The 19730-nt window shown below is 41.8% G+C and overlaps 1 protein-coding gene across 1 annotated transcript; it reads right to left on the bottom strand.

Annotated features, from left to right (window-relative positions):
* Positions 1-1002: 1002 nt before the first annotated feature.
* enc1 (ectodermal-neural cortex 1) lies at positions 1003-18820 on the bottom strand. Its single transcript, XM_049560010.1, has 3 exons — positions 18485-18820; positions 9071-10886; positions 1003-4390 (listed from the first exon to the last, which is right to left on the bottom strand). The coding sequence occupies exon 2, from the start codon at positions 10878-10880 to the stop codon at positions 9105-9107; it is 1776 nt and encodes a 591-aa protein (XP_049415967.1). The 5' UTR covers positions 10881-10886; positions 18485-18820; the 3' UTR covers positions 1003-4390; positions 9071-9104.
* Between the last annotated feature and the right edge of the window lie 910 nt (positions 18821-19730).

Below are 19730 nucleotides of genomic sequence, written 5' to 3' on the forward strand. Positions count from 1 at the left end.
GGATAAGACCCACTTCCTGGTGGACAGGAAATTCAACTTCCTGTCTTGATTAATGGGGGGACTGTTGAATCACACAGGGGGCACTGAGGGGCCTCCTGCACACAGAGCTCCCACATTTCACCTTGAATGTCAACCTCCTTTTTTTTCTTTTACCAGAGAGTGCTTGAGAAAAAATCTTCTTTAGACTGTCTTGAAATGATGGAGATAAGATTCTGAACAGCTCATAGCAGCATGTCAGCACATATTGTGACAGTGCTTGTTTATTCCTCTCCCCCTCCCCTAGTATATGGGCGTATTTTGTTTGTGAATGCATGAGGGTCTGGATCCAGTAAAACTGGTGTTTCTCAACCTCAAGTCACCGGTCAGCAGTCATGTCAGGGCGAAGAATGTAAACAGAGAACAGACTCCTTTGAGCTGGTGGAATGCAGCGAGTGGCAGTGCGCTCTGCAGTCACTCACTAATGGGATGTTAGACTTGTTACAAACCAGGGAACGCCAAGCGCGGGAGGGCTGACTGGCGAACCACTTTGCAATGCATTACACTGATGAGAAGTGTGAGAGGGGGCGTAGGTAGTGAGAGGGGAGGCAGGTCAGGGAGGGAGGGAGGGAGGGAGGAGGGGAGGGGAGGAGAATAGAGAGAGGTGCTTTTTAAGATTTCATGTTCTCCTCCAGCCCCCACAGTTTGCAGATAAAGGTTGCTGTTGCCAAGGTGACTTGACAGAGAAAAGGAAAGTATCTGGCTGTGTTTCGCCTGTTCTTGTGCAGGAAGCTTAGAAGCCAGAGGCAAAGATAAGATGATTTCAGTCCCTCCTCCACAGAACAAAAGCTGTACGCATGATATACTGCCTTAAATACCTCGGGACACTTTGGCTGCTGTATTCACTCTAAAGCTGCCTAAATATGTGAAACATGCAGTAATGAGAAAGCACCCTATGCTGCGATGAAGCTGCTTTTCCTCTGAAAGACAAATGATCTCCATACTGAAGACAAAGATGCTTCACAGTCAAGAGGAAAAAACTCTTATGTTTATTAGCCATGAATTTCACATTGTGAAAAAAATCACATGTACAAAATAATGCCATAAAAATAGAAATTAAACTTTTACATGACAAAAAACAAAAGAAACTGATGTGCATTGACAGTGTTTTCTGTCTAATTTACATCATTATGTGAAGCAAGACACTGCGCTCCAATCTGAGCCAGCTGGATTTCCACATAAAACAGGATAAGCGGAGGGCAAGAGTAGAAATGGGAAATGCCACTCAGCAATTAGGTGCAAATTGAAGGGGCATTCATTACTTGCTGTTGCCAGGGAAACTTGCATTCTGTGGGAAAGAAAGGCTCCTATCTGATTGGTGGGGCCAGAAGCTCTGTGTTCAGTGGTTGGAGGAGGTCAACATTATGGAGCCCCCAAGGGTCTCCATTGAAGTCCTCAAATAGCCAATAAAAGGATGAACTTTTGGGTGGCTTAAGGAACTGAGCAGGAATTTACAGAGCGGTTTATCAATTGATCCCCACATATCTGTTTCATGAATCCACAAAGGAGGACATTTGAAAAAATATATACATATTTCACCAAAACATTACCTCTTACATTGAAATTCAATGATACCATTAATATTCAATTGTAAAACGTCAATGTTCAGGTCACAGAGACAGACACACAGACAAAAACACTGATTAGAGTTACCAAGTATTTATTATGCAAGTGTTTAGCCTCGTTTCCACCAAGCAGTCCGCTTCAGTTGAATTTGTTACACTTTAGAACGATCAGTTTTGCTTTTCAATGGTCAAAAGCACCGTTCAGTTCCACCCCTTCTTATGTGACCCCTCTTTTGACGTACCAAACACACTGATCCAATTCTAAAAGGTGGAGCTAGAAACACTGTCCAGCTGGCCACCAGCTTTGTTAGACGTTGATAATTGGTTGAATTTAGGTTGTGAAGTCAGGTGGCCAAAATTCAATATCAGCACGTCTATTGCCAATGTTAGTTTGACATAGAGTAGTGTGGACAGATGATATTTTGTTGTTTTTAAGTTGTGTTCTTTTGTAACCAAAATCCAGTGTCTTCAAAACGTTTCATGCCAATGTCACCTTGACATAAAATAAGGACATTTAATTGTGAAATATGGACAACAAAACCTAATGTGACATCAGAGGGTGCAGTCCATTGATTTAAGAGAGAATTGTAAAACCCGCTGTCTTTAAATATCCAATCGACTGTGACTGTAAACACTCCAGCCTGTTATTTTTCTTTTTTAAAATGTTGGCATGCAACTCTATTCCATGGACGATCAGGAAGGTGCAGACTTTCCTCTGCATCACCTGAGAAGAGGAAATACAGAGCTGGTTGGAGCACTGACGCAGCTATTACAATTGTGTAACAACCCCACCTACATTTAAGAGTAGTGTCTGCGGTGGAAACACTAAACAGACCTAGGATTTAGGTACATCTCTGCACAGTTTATATACTGGTTCTTAGGGTACTGTACCGAAAGTGTTTGGTGGAAAAGTGGCTTTAAGACATTCTTTCTTTTTGGTCTTTAGGAACTTGCAATGTTTTTTTCTTCTATTTTTTGTGCATCATTGACACTATGGTGAAAAGCACTGCGGTGTCTGCCCTTATCAATGCACAGCTTACCGGATTCAACTCTCTCTCAACCTAATGGTGAAGAAGACTGTGAGTTTAAGCCCCAAAGAAGAGCCAAGTTAGCACATGTGACAGTCCTCCAGCTGTCTCAAGGACAGCTGCAAAGACTGTCGCATTCTTTAACCATGTCAGGGTTAGTTACTGGGTCACACACTGCACCATTTGTAGCAGCCTTATCTGTTTTATAGTTTATATCTTCTTGTTTTGTTGGTACAGGTTGGGCCCCAATGGGACCATTTAAGACAAGTTTGGACCCTGGTTAGAGCTTAAATCTAACAGAAGTAAAAAATGAAAACCCCATTCAGTCTTCTTATTTGGGCAGTGACCCTGTGGCCTAAACTGCGTCACACCATCAGTAATGTGAGACATTCTCCCTCTCCCATCCACACTCTGTGTCTCTTTTCAAAGAAGTTCCTCCTGGGAAAGACTGAATTGTGCAAAATGCAGCCCAACTGAGATCAAATAAAACACAAACACCTGGCCATGCATGACATAACCCGAACATACATTCACATAAGAATGCAGGCAGAGAAGAAATAAATAGGATTAAACATATTAACATAACAGAGTAATCATTGTCATATAAATTAAGACTACATTGCAGCGAGTTTAAAAAGAAACAGATTAATTCTCAGTTTAGGTTAAGGTGACAAGATTTCTGGGACCACACAGAAGAGTTCATGCCAGTTTTACTGAATCACTATGAGTGGACATGCTCTAGAAAGGGTTCAGCTATGACTCAGCAAGCGAACTGCCGCTTTCATCAGAACATCAGAAGCACAGACGGTCTTTTACAGCAATAAGTGTACAGCTGAATGTGACAGTGTTCTTTCTGAAGCGCTGAATCCAAACACTGAATACCACCCCTGTGTACAGTGGGTCAGTTAACCAGCACTCAACGTATAGCTGCGAAACAGCAAACACGTAAGGTCGTGACCCCGAGGCACCTTGACCCCCGTCGTGCATGCACAGATCCCCTCCGTCCTCCTCAACCTCCGCTGGTGTTGGTCGTCAACACCTGGTGGCTTGCAGTGACAGCAAACTGCTTCATAAGAGGAACACTCGGGAGGTTTGTTTGTGTCAGAGCTGTTAGAAGCATGTCTTTGAAAGAAGAAGAAAAAACATACAAGGGGCCAAACAAAAGAGCTTATTAGAGAAGAGAAGGGGGAGATTTGCTCCTTCATTGTGCCTTTTATAAATCAGTTATATTCAGTCGAACTGTTCTTTAGCACACCAATCATTGCATTCTCCCTCCCTCAGTCTAAATAGAACATCCATCATGCTATACAGTGCAGCCTTGATGAAAAGAGCATTTTTTTCTTCTTTTTTTATCATAGAGAAAAACATCAATACAGATCCTCACAAGCCTGTCAAGACTAAATGGGGGAAAATACAGGTTGTGTGATATGTTTGCAGTCCTCTTATGGCAGCATGAAAGCACGAGCCTGATATGACTGATGTACACAAGGTTGGAAGTTTGTGCCTCACATAACAAGCAGCAGTTTGTTTGGTTTGTTTGCGTGAACTACCGCACCGCACGCCTCAGCTTCTGTCTCGGAAACCAGAGATGCCATCATTCCAGTAAAGTGTCCAGCTTTGTCCAGTTTCTGCTTTCTGCATCTTTGCAACATCAAGATGAATGCGGGTGTCTGTACATCACTGCTCAGTGTCTCTTTTAGAGGAAGATAATGTGTGCTTGTTCACAGTTGGAGTCCAGTAGATGATGCAAAATAGGGAAATCTGAGGGAGACAAAAGAATAACTCGTTAAACGGGTATATAAGATGCCTGAGAGCAAACAATGCTAAACAGTATAAAGGTGACTTTTTAATTATTCAAAGTACAAAGTAGGCCCGAAAACAGATAATTATGCATATCTAGGAAAACAAGGCTCAGGCATAAAGATCGTGGATAACCTCACAACCCTCTTGAAGTTTTAGTTCCTGCTTTCTTACTTTTCATTGTAAAAGTATTGCCCTTGTATCCACTCTGTATCTCCTGCTAGACTAATACATTTGTTGAATCCACCTACTCTGTTTCCTCAGCGCAGTCCTTCGCCAAACTTCTTATCGCGCCCTCAGCCCACTACACTTTGCACATCTGAATGTGTTTTACTCTCAGAATTTCACCCTGACCTTTCCGTTTTTAAAGCTGAATATGTACTTATCGGTACGGCATGGAGTCCTACAAGCTTGGCAGCCCTCTATAGGTCCAATGTGAAAGTATTATCATCAGCTTTCTCTGTTTAGACGTGGGTCCTTTCCCTTGCTGTTGCTGCCAGAGGACGCACTTGTGATGAGTGAGTAAGTAAACCTTGAAGAGCACTTTCCACCCAGTAGCAGTTTGGGTAGGATATAAATGTTTTGTTGCTGTTGAAGCCTAGATCTGCCTTGAGTTTACAATGATCATCACCTGGCTAAGCACTGGATTCCAGTTACTATAATGTTAGCATTTACCTAAATGCATGTATGAATTTATTTGTCACTCTCTCTCACACACACACTTAAACTTTGCAAACATTACAGAAAATGTTTTTAGGGAACAGTTTGGTATTTTGGGAAACGCGATAATTCAATTCTAGCCGATATTTAGATGAAAAGATTGATACCACTCTCATGTTCGTACCTTAAATATGAAGCGACAGCCAGCAGTCGGATAACTTAGCATAAAGACGGGAAATAAGCATGTATGTTTAAAGAGAACTGGATGCAATGTGGAGGCAAGTCTACGTTCATTCCTATGAAAGTTGCTCAGTGGTGCATGAAGCATAAAAAGGTCCACTTCCTGGATGTAAAACTACCAAGATCTTCCGTATCATTGGGCCCAAACTTTGCCAGCTGAGCAGGTAACCTCTGCTGGTCAAGGTGGCTACTTCCAGTTTAGCGCTCCGTTAACTTGAATGTGGGTAAAATTATTTAAATGTGCAGCTCTGCTAGACTTTCCAAGTGTTACCTGACCAAACTGATTAAATCCCGATATTGAAAGAAGTAATTTTGGACTGTAGTGACACACAAAAAAAACGCTTCTTTCTCAGTGTACGTCTATGGGAAAACGATTTTTTGGGCCAAATGGCATCACAAGATGGACCTGAACATTGGGGTTGAAAAATAAAGCCAACCCTCAAGTGCCAAAAACTGGAGTTCCTTGAATGGCCACTTGAGGCTGGCTCTAAAAGCCAGTCAATCCCCATCGACCCTCATGTTAAAATGGTACAAAAAACTGTTTTGATCTCTATAGCTAATTTCTCCATTCATTACGCATAATTTAAGATGTGGCTGCTTTGAGTGACAGGCTGCGAGACATCATCTTGGGTTCTCAATCCGATCTACCCCTCCCTCCACCAAATATGGTCATTTCTGGCTCCAAAAAGACCAAGATAGTGACATCCTAAATGCAGAACTCGAGTCTTCGAAACGGGAGTCCACAAACCAGTGGTGATGTCATGGTAGCTACGTCCATTATTTTAATGATTTTATGGGGGGGGGGACTGGATGTTGGCTGCAGGTTCATATTTAGCTGATGTCAGAGTTGTATTGATCTTCTCAGCAAGAAAGCAAATAATCAAATTTACCAAAATGTCAAATTAACCCCATAACACTGAGCACATGTCATAGACTATGCTTTATTCTTTTAACTGGAAACCATTTACACTGCCATGGGAACTGGAAACCAAATGAAGCTGATCAGGTTACTTCAGACGAAAGTGTATGTAATGACTGACTCATTTGTTGTGATGCCACATTTAGTCACATTCCCGGATTATCTCCAAAACATACTTTATGTGGTCATGCTATATTGATATGGGGATATTACACACATACTTGTAATTGTTATATTGTTATACAGCTTAACAGTTACATTTCCTTGATGGCCTCGATGGTGCATCTCAGTTCAATTTCTTAGACCATTCTAGCTGAGTAAAGTACAACAATGAATGTCTGTATTTGATTTATGTTACTTTTTTGTGTGTAAGATCCTTGTAAATATCTAAAATCACCAAAAGTCATCCTGAAAATATGGCTACATTTTCAGCATAAAGGAAGTCAGTCAAAACTACTGCAATATTTGATTTTGTCAGTACCATTCATCTCTACTAAAAGCATTCCAAGGGAAAAAAATCTAAAAAGAAGGAACCTCAGACAAGTCAGAATTGTTCCCTTGGGAAAAACTGAGAGAGAACTTCTTCTTTCTCTCACAGCTACAATCTCCTTCTGTGAGGTCTAACATACTTCCTTCCCTTTCATTCCTAAACAGTCAGCCTTCTTTTCCATTCCTCCACATTTCGTCTTTTCACCGTGTTCAGTGAGTAGACTGTCAGTTGCCATGACAGGCAGGCGCACCAAAAAACAAATTCTGTATTAAATTAGTGGCAGGATTATATCCTTCACTGAGCACTGTGTTGCTTTGGCTTAGAGATAGTTCAAACCTTCAGTCTAGTCCTTCCTTTTCAGAGATGAGTCACTGAAAAGAAAGCGAATAATAAGTCTTAACAAATATTTCATCCTGCTGAGAGGACGAACATCACAGTACCGTAGCAGTGAAGCTGCTCTGAGCTGCTTCCTGGCATTATCAAATGGGAAACTGTGCTCTGCTGGACAGCTGGGGAGTCACTCCACTTCTCTCCTTGGCTTTCTCAAGAGCTGAGGGCCCACAGCCATTTCAATAAATACAGCAAAATGAAAAGGACTGCCTGCATGGGTATGTGTGGGGGCATCAGTGTAGGGTGTAGCAATTGTGTGATGTGATGTGATGGTGAGCCTGCAGCGGGCAGAAGATCAGCTTTGCCAGCTGACTACCCATGCTCCACATACGTCTGGCCTGTTTATCGTCAGAGCAGGAGAGCAGGGTTAGAATGAGGTAAAGAAGATATAGATGGAAGCAGAGGCCGAGTTCAACAGGAAGTTTTCAGAGCAAGACCATCACTATCAAGAATGATGTGTGTCTGACTGCACGGAGGGGTAGGGGGGTTGGTGCGGGTGGGAATCCTCTCTAGCCCTACAACTCTCCCTCCTCACTTCCCCTGCTGCCACTTCTCTCAGCCACCTCCACTTGTGACTCGTGATGAATGGTTTCCGACACTGCGTGAGTCGCTGGCTGCCTTCCCTCTCACCCTGCGTAAAGACCATAACCTCGTCAAAGGAAGGCGACTGAGAGTGGATTAGCCTCGCCGGGGTGTTGTAGCCTGCTGGTGTGTGGCTTGTCTAATTGGCAAACCCCCTTTTGCCTCTTAGAGGGATTTCCCCCACAGGAGCAATAAAAGTATCCTATTCTCTTTCAATTACCCTCTCTGTCCTTCGGCCCATCCCCACAGCCACATAACTCACTTAACTAACACACACAAGCCCCTATCACCCCCCCACCACTACCAATACCACCCTACCCTCCCTCCTCTGTTCTTCTGAGAAGACTCTACTTATCCTGCCAGTATTTGTCTTACTCTGAAAATCTGAAAATCTGAGACTCCACAAATACGTATCAGAACCAGATCAATACTTTGTATCACAGATTATCAGTACGGTCATAAAGTATGTTGACAGATTTGCAAATATAAATTGCAGTACATTATGTTTTATCGGTTGCATTTTCTATATTTCTTAACCTCTTTATCTCTGTATCTTTGCCAGATTTTGAAGCATCACTGCCAAAATGATTTTATGTGAAGTGCCTGTGTGAAAATGAAATGTCAGCCAATTAACAGTTCAAATACCCGATATGGCATTTCTCTCTTTCAGTGTTGTCAGGCTCACTATCAATCTTAATGTATTCTTTTTCCTTGTCAAAATCTGTTGCTTACATTACCCACAGTGCAACCTGACCACCAACAGTTTGGTCAGGCATGTGAACATGTTATGCTAGTGTCAACTATTTTGGCCTTGAGCTGTGCACCTCAAGCAGAGATCAGGAGCAGGTTACAGAGGGAGATTTTTTCATTTTCAAACATCGCTGCAATGATTAGTTGATTAGTCGATCAAAAGGAAGTTGAATGCAACTATTTTAATATTTGATTAATCGTTTCAGTCATTTTTTAAGCAAACATTAGCTGGTTCCTGCTTCTTAAATGTAAGAATTTGCTGCTTTTCTTTCTCATTTATGATAGTAAATGAAGAGTCTTTGGGATTTGGACTGTTTGTGGACAAAAGAAGCAAACTGAAGAAGTCACTATGGGTTCTGGGAAATTATGATGAGCATATTTGACAATTTTTTTTTGACATTTCATAGACTACACAATTAATTAACTGAAAAAAATCAGCAGATTAGTCTGATGAAAAAATAAATTGGTTGCAGCCTTATTTTCAAACTTGTAGTCTTAATTCCCAACTTTGTACAACTACTTCCACATATGCAGTAGACCTGAAAACAGACTTCGATGTGTAAAATTGGTGGAGTTCCCCTTATAAAGAGACATGAGAGGTCAAACCTACCTCATGGAAAGGGTGTAGGTAGAAGGTTTGGGGCTCAAGCAGGCAAATGTTTCCAGGTGCTGACGAAAGCAGTAGGAATGAGCGAGTATGGCACAGTAGTGATGCTGTTCCAAGCATCCAGTGTGGGGTCATAGCAGTCAAGAGTTTTACACCGCTGCGTGCCAAAGTACCCGCCAACCACATACAGTTTGTTCCCCGACGCCACAGCCTGGCAGCTCATTCGCTTGGCTGTCACATCCCCCACTTTAGTCCACTGGTAGCTCTCACTGCTGAACTTATAAGCTGAGCATGCTGAGAACTCTGTATCCCCACCCATGACAAAGATCTGGTTTCCCAGCACGGCAGCGGCTGTGTAGCGCCACGGCTGCGGGCAGGACGCGGGCACAGACCATCGGTTCTCCTGCGGATCATAGCACTGCACCTTCGGCAGCTTGTCATGGGTCACACTGGTTCCTCCAAATGCAAAGAGCTTGAGCTTGACGCTGACCACTGCTGCATTGCTCACACCCTCTCTCAAAGGAGCCACCATGGTCCACTTGTTTGCCACTGGGTCAAACTGCTCCACCTGTTTGAGTGATACAGACGGAGAGGCTGGGAGGCAGCCAGTTGCTGCTGTGTGACCTCCTACCACGTAGAGGCAGTGTTTCAGCTCTGCAGAGCCATGGCCAAACCTGGCAATAAGCATGGGTGCCGCCTTCGACCATTCCTCGTGGACGGTGTCATAGACCCACACATCTTTGGACACACCATTCTCTGAGCCTCTCCCACCAGTGATGTACACCTTACAGCCGATAGCGCAGGCGCTGAACTCCTTCCTGGGGCTGGGAATGTCAGCCTTAGGGATGATCTCTTTGGCTTTCTGGTCCACCAGGTACAACTTGTCACACATGAACGTCTGCCCTCCCAGCAGAAAGAGGGCATGGCTGGTCTTTCTTGGCCGAGCACATGGGCTGTTAACGACGCCATCATTCTGCAGGATCTTCAGCTTACAACGGATAGCTTCATCCACCAGTTCCTTGCTCTTGGGCTGGGCGTTGATCAGCTCTTCGGTAGAAACGTTCTCCATGAGAAAGATGGCAGGCAGCAGGGCCAGACGGACCGTTCTTAGGAGCTCTGGAAGGTGGCAGTGCCTCTTTTCCAGGTCATAGTTGATCCAGTTAAGGGCAGCTTCATAAACCAGTCTCTCATCTTCTGTCTCTAGCTCCTCATGTGACAAAAGCTGCACCACCATATCTTTGGGCAGTTGGAGGAAGTCCTCTGTCTTGCAAATAGCTGGAAAGTTGCTGAGGCACATACCCCAGGAGAGCTCTGACAGCTTGGTGCACTGGTGAGCGTCAGACAGCAACAGCATGCCAAGGCAGTTAGATGGGTGAAGGTTTCTCTCCAGGAATTCAGCACAGGCATCCCGGATGTCCTGAAACTCCAGCATGTCCCCAGCCTCCAAAAGCGACTCTGCGTTCTCCTCGTTGATGACTACACGTGACGAATACGCGTAATCCAGCAGGAGCTCTAAAACCTCGGGGTGGATGGAGTCACGGAAGTCGACCTCGCTAGCCTGGCTCTCCCTCAGTCCACCACTGAACATGGCCTCAAAGTAACGGCTGCAGGCGGCCAGCACTGCACGATGGCAGGGGAAGGAGCGGCTACCGGCATGAAGCAGGACATCTGTGAAAAGCCGTTGCTGTCGCAGTGAGTTGAGGTGCATTAGGACGCTGTCAGCATAGGAGGACTTGTGGAACAGGTAGATGTTCATTGAGCCAGTGCTGGCTCGTGATTTCCGGTTCTCATGGACGCACACGGACATTTTCATTGAATCCTGAAAAAGAAAAGACAAGAAGAGTCTCTTTTTAATGCATTTCAAATTGAAAGTCCATCATTATACAAGGTTCTACAATGTTTCGTAGAGGAAACAGTCGGTGAGTCACAGTGCAGGTGGATTTTTTTTCATGCATTTTTGTCTTCTAATTTGCATCCATGAGTGATTCATGGTGTATTTCAGTCCATAAATTCATAATCATATACAACATTTTTCTGCTTGAAGTTCCTAACATCATAAAGCTGAGACAGCCATCAAAAGAGGCATTCTCACTGTGACTCAAAGTGAACAGCCCAATCCCCCCCTCAACATCAACTAGAGAATTTCAAATAGTTTTGAAATTCAATAAAAGGGTGCCTTTGATGTGCCAGTAAGACAACAAGAGAAAGGTCCTCTATTAAAAAATGATTCAATTATATCTGCTAGTTCGAGAACATTTTGTGAGAAGACCCAAGAGTTAAGCATCATAGTAATGAGCTTCCTGTAAAGAGGAGGCAGGCTTCCAGCCTGTTGCTGTCAAGATAGTATAAGGAAAGAAATTAGATCATTACTGTTACAAGATTTTATCTTCTATCATTTAATACATCTAAATTAAACGAAGACAAAGTAATATGGTGTGCCTGAGTTTGCTTTTTAAAAGGACAGTTAACCCCAAAATCAAAAACTTGTTCCTTGTTCCTGTAGTGTTATTTATCAGTCTAGATTGTTTTGGTGTGAGTTGCTGAGTGTTGGAGATAATGGCCGTAGAGATGTCTCCCTTCTCTCCAGTATAATGAAACTAGATGACACTCGGCTCGTGGTGCTCAAAGTGCCAAAAAATACATTCAACAAAATCCAACAGCAATGTCTCTTTCCAGAAATCATGACCTGGTTAGTCAAGATAATCCACAGATCTTGTTGTGAGCAGTTTCACATAGGAACTTTTTTTCCTGCCAAACTACACCCCCCAAACCGTATCCATGCACAGAAGGAAGCGTGTATCTACGCATTGACAAGAGGCTTGTGCTTGTGATAGTGCAAGATTTTCATGGCGTCCTTCGTGGCTGATCTGTAACGTTGGCTAGCTCAGTGGTGCTAAGTGAGCCAGCAATAGATGCATGCTTCCTTTTGCACTGTAATACAATTGGCGGGTATAGTTCAGTGGAAAGAAAATAGTTCCTACATGAAACTGCTCACAACAAGGTCTATGGATTACCTTGAGGAACCAGGTCATGATTTCTAGAAAGAGACATTGCTGTTATAATATATTTTTTGGCACTCTGAGCAAGTGCCATCTAGTGTCATTAACCTGGAGAGAAGGCAGACATCTCTATAAGTGATATCTTCACACTCGGCAACTCACATCAGAACAATCTACATTGATATGTAGCACAACAGGAAAGAGGGGTGAATTGTCCCTTTAAATTGCATTCTCAGCCCAGACCACTGAATAGACAATCACTGTGATATTTTGCAGCTCTTGGATCCATAATATGATGAATGATGTGCATTTTTTAGTGAGACTGCAGTCCTTCCCAAGAGATAGAGAGACATTAAGCAAGAGATCCAGTGATTACAAGTTGCAAAACAGCATACGCCTGGGAGTTATGAAGGTCAAGTAGATAACAATTGTCTTCTCACAGAGACCACGAGGCTTTTCTACTTTCAACCCCTAGCAGCACTAATCCCCCTCTTTTAAAGATAGCATGATTTACAAGTAAGAGTCCCTTTGCAGGGCTCTTAAAGAAAAGAGGAAAGAAAGAGACAGCAGGACTCTATTTAAGCCTCTGAGAAATGCACAGAATTTACTCCACACCCCTCCAGAAAGTCCCAGCTCCCATCTTCACTGTCCTTGCCCTGTCCTCGCTCAGAGCTCACATTCATTCCACCCAATTTCTCGACGTGTCAAGTGCCTCCCGCACTCTGTTTCCAGAGGTACTGAGACCCTGTCGGACCTAGTAAATCCACAGCTGTCAGAGTCTTTGACCAGACATTTTAGATTGGTCTCTCTAAATAATTTAAGGAGTGATAGAAGACTGCTTTTAAGAGTAAACCTTGAGACCAATTTTATTTAATTAAACTAATTATAGCTAAAATCTGTCTTTTGAGTATAAAAACATGAATGAACGGGTTGTAGCACGTTTGTAGTTTCTCTCACTGACAGCAAACAGCTGTGTATTTGTCTATATTTTCTGCGGGGAAGAACTTTGAGCATTTTGATACTTTTTTCTTTTCCAACATGAAAACTTGGCACAGTTGTAATCCATTGTAACTGACTGGAGTCCAGCTGACCACAGCAGCCATTGTTTCTCTGTCAGTGAGAATATGTTTTACAAATCTGCAGGTGGTGCATGTTTGATTCTCAAAAGAAAGATTTTGGTAAATTACCACTTCAAGACTTGAAGAGTTCAAAAGTTCCCCAGTGTCAAAAATGATTCCTCTACAACCCGGCTGCTGAGACAAGACGACAGTTTCCATTTTCCTTAAGTTGCATTATCTGCAGTTTCATGAATAGACAATCAGGTGTGAACCCAGCTTATACAAATGAAAGTCCAATGTGGCTTTCTGATGAACTGTGTCACTCAGGCCTCAGGCTTCGACAGAACAGTGTTGCTTCTTGTTCAAAGTTCCCGAGACATGATTGAATTCCAGTTAAACTAACTCCCCAGACCAGCTGCTACCCAGACAACCAGGTTGGCTGTTTTGGTGCAGCTGTCAATGGGGAAAACACAACCTGTGTGAGCATAAGGTATTTAAACGACTTGCACTGCATTCCAAGCTAAGCCTTCAAAACAGGAAACTGAAACCAGATGAGAAAGCTTAAAAGGATGGGAGATAACCTACTGTCATGCTATGTGATCCACATTGAGTGGAAAATACTTATGCGACTGCTTCATAAACAAACTGTGTTAATTTGTTTTCAGGTACTTTTTGTTTCATGTTTTTAGCCATGTTAGCAACATGGATTGTTTGGAATTTAGTCCAGGAATTCATGGTGCCCAGAGGATGACGCGTGATTCCTGGACTTTTTGTCTGGTGCCATCATGAGGTTACTGTTTGGGGGTTTGAATGAAGTATCTCAACAACTATTGTATGGATTGCCATTAAGTTTAGTCCAGACATTCATGTCCTCCTCAGGATAAATTATCACTTTGGTGATCCTCTAAATTTTCATATAGCACCATCATCAGGTCAAATACTTTGCTTTGTGACCAGATACTTGCTAAATTAATGAAATTCCCATCACCTTTTGCTGTAGGCCCACTTTGTGTTTAGCACTAATTAGCTAATCCGCTAACATGCTAAACTAAGATGATAAACATAGCTTAACATAAGAGCATTTGCTGTGCGTGCTGTGCCTAAGTACAGCCTCACAAAGCTGCTAGCATGACTTGTTGTCCTATTCTCAATGACATACTTTAGATAAATCTGCTAAAATAATGAAACTAAAACACTCATATCAATGTGACATGCCTGAAAGAACCAAAAGAATAAGCAGTCACTGGTTTAAACAACAGTAGTTTCTCACAGTTTACAGGTACACTCTAGTCTTATTAAGGAAGTATTCTCATATATTATATATGAAATATATAACAAAAATTAATGTCTGTCTGTATGTATGTATGTATGTATGTATGTATGTCCTTTGAGTTTCTCAACAACTGTTTATCCGATTGGCTTCTCCTATGGTGGGTGAATTGCTGAGGAACTAAAGAAGCACAGTGTCAAGTGCTAGCTCCTGAGATCGAGGGGACATATTTATCAGTAGTGTATTCTGTACACTCTTCGTAGTGTATTGAGAGGGGACCCTTATTAACTGTTACAAGGCTGAACCCCATTTTCCCCATTAAAGGGGTTTTTCCCCGTTAAAGTTTCTCCTTATCCGCTGCGAGGGTCATAAGGACAGAGGGATGTCGTATGCTGTAAAGCCCTGTGAGGCAAATTGTGATTTGTGATATTGGGCTTTATAAATAAAATTGAATTGAATTGAATTGAATTGAAGTGAACAGCATGTTAGGCACAGCTCGCTCTCTATTGCTTGCTACAGCACATTCAACAACAGATGAAGAAAGAGACTGGAGATGTTACACTGTAGCAAAGCTAAACATTTCAAGCATCAGCAATGTTACTTTCCAATTGAAAGCTTTATATTCTCGAAATAGCCTGGTCCCAGATAGCTTGTTGTTAGCAAATGACGCGTATACTTCAGCATTGCTACGGAACACGGCCATGTCATGGCGGGTGTATTGCTCAGGACTCAAGAAGTGCAGTGTTAAGTGTGAACTTGTGATGAGCACTTCTTAAGCAAGCTGATCTGGAGGCCAAGCAATCGGCTCTTTCCGAACAGACACATTTTGAGCGGGTACTGCTCCAGTAATAATAATAGAAGGAAGACTATTATTTATCACAACTTGATTACATAGAAAACCAACCACAACCTTGGATCGACAGGATTTATTGCACTGACAAAACTGGCAACCCGTCATCTTGTGGCCTCTGGCTCAGCTATAATGAGAATATCTTTGCCTGCTCTTTTACCTGCACGTCACCTCCCACACACACACACACACACACACACACACACACACACACACACACACACACATACACACACACAGTGCTGATACTGCACCTCATGTTTTCTAATTGGGCGTTGTAAGTGGCTTGATATGAATAAGTGGCTCTAATAAATCAGGCACTAAATTGCAGAGGTTTTGCAGATACTTATAATTAGCTTGTTAATATATATAATCTTCAGTAGTCCAGGTCTGAGGCACAGTAGCTGACAGGCAGATAAACACTTAAGTTAATTCGACTGGGACTCAGTAAACAGTTGATAACAAACCAATAGTTGTTTTTATTTTAGGTAACACAGTGTGATAATTTTAGTAGGGATAGTGAAAATGCAACGGCTAAAATTAAAAAAAAATAATAATCAAATGTAAAAACAATTTTACATCATTGAAGGTGTTTTGCTTGCGTAATCCAAATTTTGCATTTAATCAAACAGTAAACAAAGTTGTCCTTAGATGAACGAGCTCACTCATACATACAGTGTATGCAGGAGAGCTGAACAAAGGGAAGTGCAGTAAACTGGATACTTACACTATTTGCATATTTAAGGATAAAGCCTGGATTACCGACTGAACCTGCAGGTCCTGAAAACCACATGTTCATATATTTGTAATTTAAATGGAAATTTATTACAAGTTTGCTTGCCTCCACCATCTCTCCAGTAAGGATGTTTTATTTTTATGTGGTAAACCTACTGAATCAAATAACAGCTTGGATGGTTTCAGAGTTTAAAATGATAGCTCTTGTAGATTTTGTATTCCAGTTCACCTTGATTATAAAAACCACTTTAGACTATTGGCTGTGTGTAATGTAAAAATGTTTTGTGCAAACTACCACAGATCCCTCTGGACATTAATCCAACACATGTAAACACAGATTATTGGGGAAATCAGATTACTGCAACCCATTTAACTTTAATCTTGGTTGTTCACAGTAAACATGGTTACAGTGTGTGTAAAAAGATCCTGAGAGGAGCAAGTTGCTGTAAAATTCCTGACGACTGTCTGAAGCTTATTTTGCTACAACAATGAATCAATCTTTGATTCCATCTTTTTAAACTTGAGGCTTTGCAGCTTATATTGGTCTGTGAATGTAGACTGAATAAAATCAAGCACGTTTTTGTCAACCATCGAGGAAAACTTAAAAACTTTTGACAACTATGAACCAGCTGGTTGTCACCAACTGTCAGTCTTATTTCTGCTCTAAATGAGAACAAACAAATGGTTTATGATCTTGCCTGAGGAAAGGTAATAAACATTTGGCTGCCTCCCCTGATTTACAGCAGATTTTTGAGTATCTGTTTTCTGATGCAGCAAGTAACTGACAATGTTATGTGTACCTAAAGCTACAGTTGCTAATTTTCATAAAAACATTTGAAACTGTCACTATATTCACACAGCACTAAATGGCACGGATAACCTGTAAAAAAAAAAAAAAAAAAAAAAAAAAAAAGTACATTATTTCTTTGCTGACTCTTAATGCTTTGCAGAGCTTCTAATGGCCTTACTGCATGTGAAGAAAAACAACCAATCCTCAGCTCTGAGTGGTTGTTTTGCTAGATTCTACCAAATGCCATTAGAGGAGGAGAAGCACATTTTCCCATTTTCTGTCTCAATCTGTTTATATGTGTCACAAGTTATTTTCATAAAAGTTACCAACTGTATAGCATCAGTAAGCCTGTGTGTTTACTTTGACTTCCACTGGAGATCATTAGGTTTTATGGTGAGGAGTTTGTTACATGACTGTTTATTTAACACAATGAAAGGTTATTTGAATATTCATTGTGAGTACAACTTCACTAAATCCATCAAATAAAAACAGGCAATCGACTAACTGCAGCTGAAACATTAATCAATGAATTGATAGACTAGAATTGTTTTATTGGTTTTCTTAACAAGATAATTCCTCATTCCAACTTTTAGACTGTTGGTCAGACATAAGCAGTCTGAAGACGTCAGTGTGTGCTGTGGGAAGTTGTCATGGGCCAATTAATAAAAAATAAATAAATAAATAAATAAATAAATAAATCACCCGATTAAGAGTTAATTGTTAATTAAATGTAGTTGCAGCCCTGAAACCAATTACTAATTAATAATAATAACTATTATCACTATTGTTATTTACAATCAGTGCTGATGTAACTTGTCCTTGGTCTCGCAGCCTATTTTCTGTGCACTCACACCAGCATGCCCTGAGAGGATGAAAATATGCCAGCAGTGTGAGAGTGAGCGCTTGGCTGGACGGACGGCTGTGAGAGTTGTCATCCTCATCCCCTCCACAGAAAACAGATCCACAGGCACATGAACAGGAAAGCACATACATGCCACACTCACAACGCGCACACTGAAAAAGGCATGCACACGCCGCCTCTGGACTCCATATCTGAGGCCTGGCTGGCTGCTGGTCTGTTTAAAATCATTGCCAGGTGTTCACAGTCAACCATAGACTCAGGAAGAGGGATTGGTGGGAGAGACTTCAAAAGTAAACACCAGGCTTATATGAGCCAGTTCTGTACATCTGCCACTTGGAAAGAAACAAGATGCAAAACAAGAGGACACAGCAGCAGATACTGCTCTGCATGTGTGCATCAATCTTGATCTCACCCCAGCTGTCCACACAAACACACACACACACACACACACACACACACAACAAACCAAAAGCTCTGCCACTTAGAAAATAGTTCTCATCACCAAGAAGAGTGTGTCACACCTGATGTCGCCTTTTGGACATGTAAAACATCTCGAGCACGCATGAGAATGCAGGGACAGGATGCCGAGGAGAGCACAAAGGACTGAGAGGAGATCTCATTAAAATAAAGAAATAGTGCAATCGGAATGCTGGGTAAATAATAATCACACAATACTGACATAATCAACAACATTATATCTATTCGTCTGTTTTCTGTTGCGCTTTTGTCAGCCACAGCGCCGGAGTTTCCTATCATCAGGTGATCAAAGAGACTCGCTGTTACAATCTAACAATCTGTTGATAAGCCATACTGCTAAATGTGATGTAAGCATGTGATTTATTATTAGATTTACCTCTTTGGGTGAAAGCAGGAGTTCAATTGTGTCCGCAGTATCCCTCGAGCATGCCACTTCTGAAAGAGCCACGATGCAAGCCTTGCGCTCGGGGAGTGTAACAACTCCTTGGTTATTCCCGAAATTCTGGCGGATATTCGGTCAGGATGAGGCCGTTTCCCTCGGATAAAACACTACACTGATTTACCTGCAAATTCCGGAAATTATCTATGTAAAGGCGACGCATAAAATCAACGGGCTTTAACGTAAAGGATGAGATGTTTGGAGGCGTTCCTCCGGCGCTGCTGCTCTGTTCCTTTGTGACGGTCCTCCTCCTGCGCTTCCAGTCCTCTCTGGCTGAAATCAATGGGTGTGTTTACACTGAGAGAGAGGGGGAGGACCGCCACTGCGCGCAGGAAATGGAGAGAAAGACAGAGAGAATGCAAGGACAGTTGGTCTCCTAAGGCAGGAGTTTCCTCCCTACACACACAAACACATCACTATTTGATTTAGATCCTTATGGTTGAAGTACTTCCGTGAGCTTCTCCATTTTAAACTACTTTATATTCTTACCTCTACTCCACTATATTGTAAAGGGAAATGTAGTGCTTTCTACTTAAGTACTACTACTTCACTATGCCTATTTGACAACTATAGTTACTAGTTACTCTCAAACAATGGTGCATAAGAACTCAGATGCTTAACCTAAGTGTAAAATGTAAAATACTCCCTCACAAGCGACAGTCCTGTATTCAAATTCTTTGAAGTATTAGCAGCAAAAGTAGGCTACTAAAAGTATCAATTTAAAGGAGCAGTGTGCAGGATTTAGTGACATCTAGTGGTGAGGATTCTAGATTGCAACCAGCTGAAACTTTTCCAGTGTGCCAAGCGTAAACTCCTTCAGTGTTCATTGTTCATGAGGTTTTACCGGAATCTTAATTATTTTCCTCTCATAAACAAAGGAGTAAAGAAACCAGAAAATATTCAAAATTAAGAATGTGGAATCAGAAAAGTTTGACTTTTTTTAATTAAAAAAATACTCAAAGCAATTATTTGATTATGAAATGAGTTGGTAATTAATTTACTAACTAACTGATTAATAGATTAAACGTTGCAGCTGTAGTGAGAGGCATTTACTGCTGTATCTGGTCAGGGTTTTTTTATTTTAACCTGCTTTATATACAGTTTGGTAGTTTAGTGTGGTGGTTCCCAACCTAGGGGTCGGGCCCCTTCCAAAGGGTCATAAGACAACATTTAGGCAATGTTT

The sequence above is a fragment of the Epinephelus fuscoguttatus genome, linkage group LG18 (assembly GCF_011397635.1).
Source record: "Epinephelus fuscoguttatus linkage group LG18, E.fuscoguttatus.final_Chr_v1".
In the NCBI taxonomy this organism is placed as follows: Eukaryota; Metazoa; Chordata; class Actinopteri; order Perciformes; family Serranidae; genus Epinephelus; species Epinephelus fuscoguttatus.

Coding starts and splice junctions, on each gene's coding strand:
- enc1 (XM_049560010.1), bottom strand. CDS start 10,880: ATGAAAATGTCCGTGTGCGTCCATGAGAACCGGAAATCACGAGCCAGC.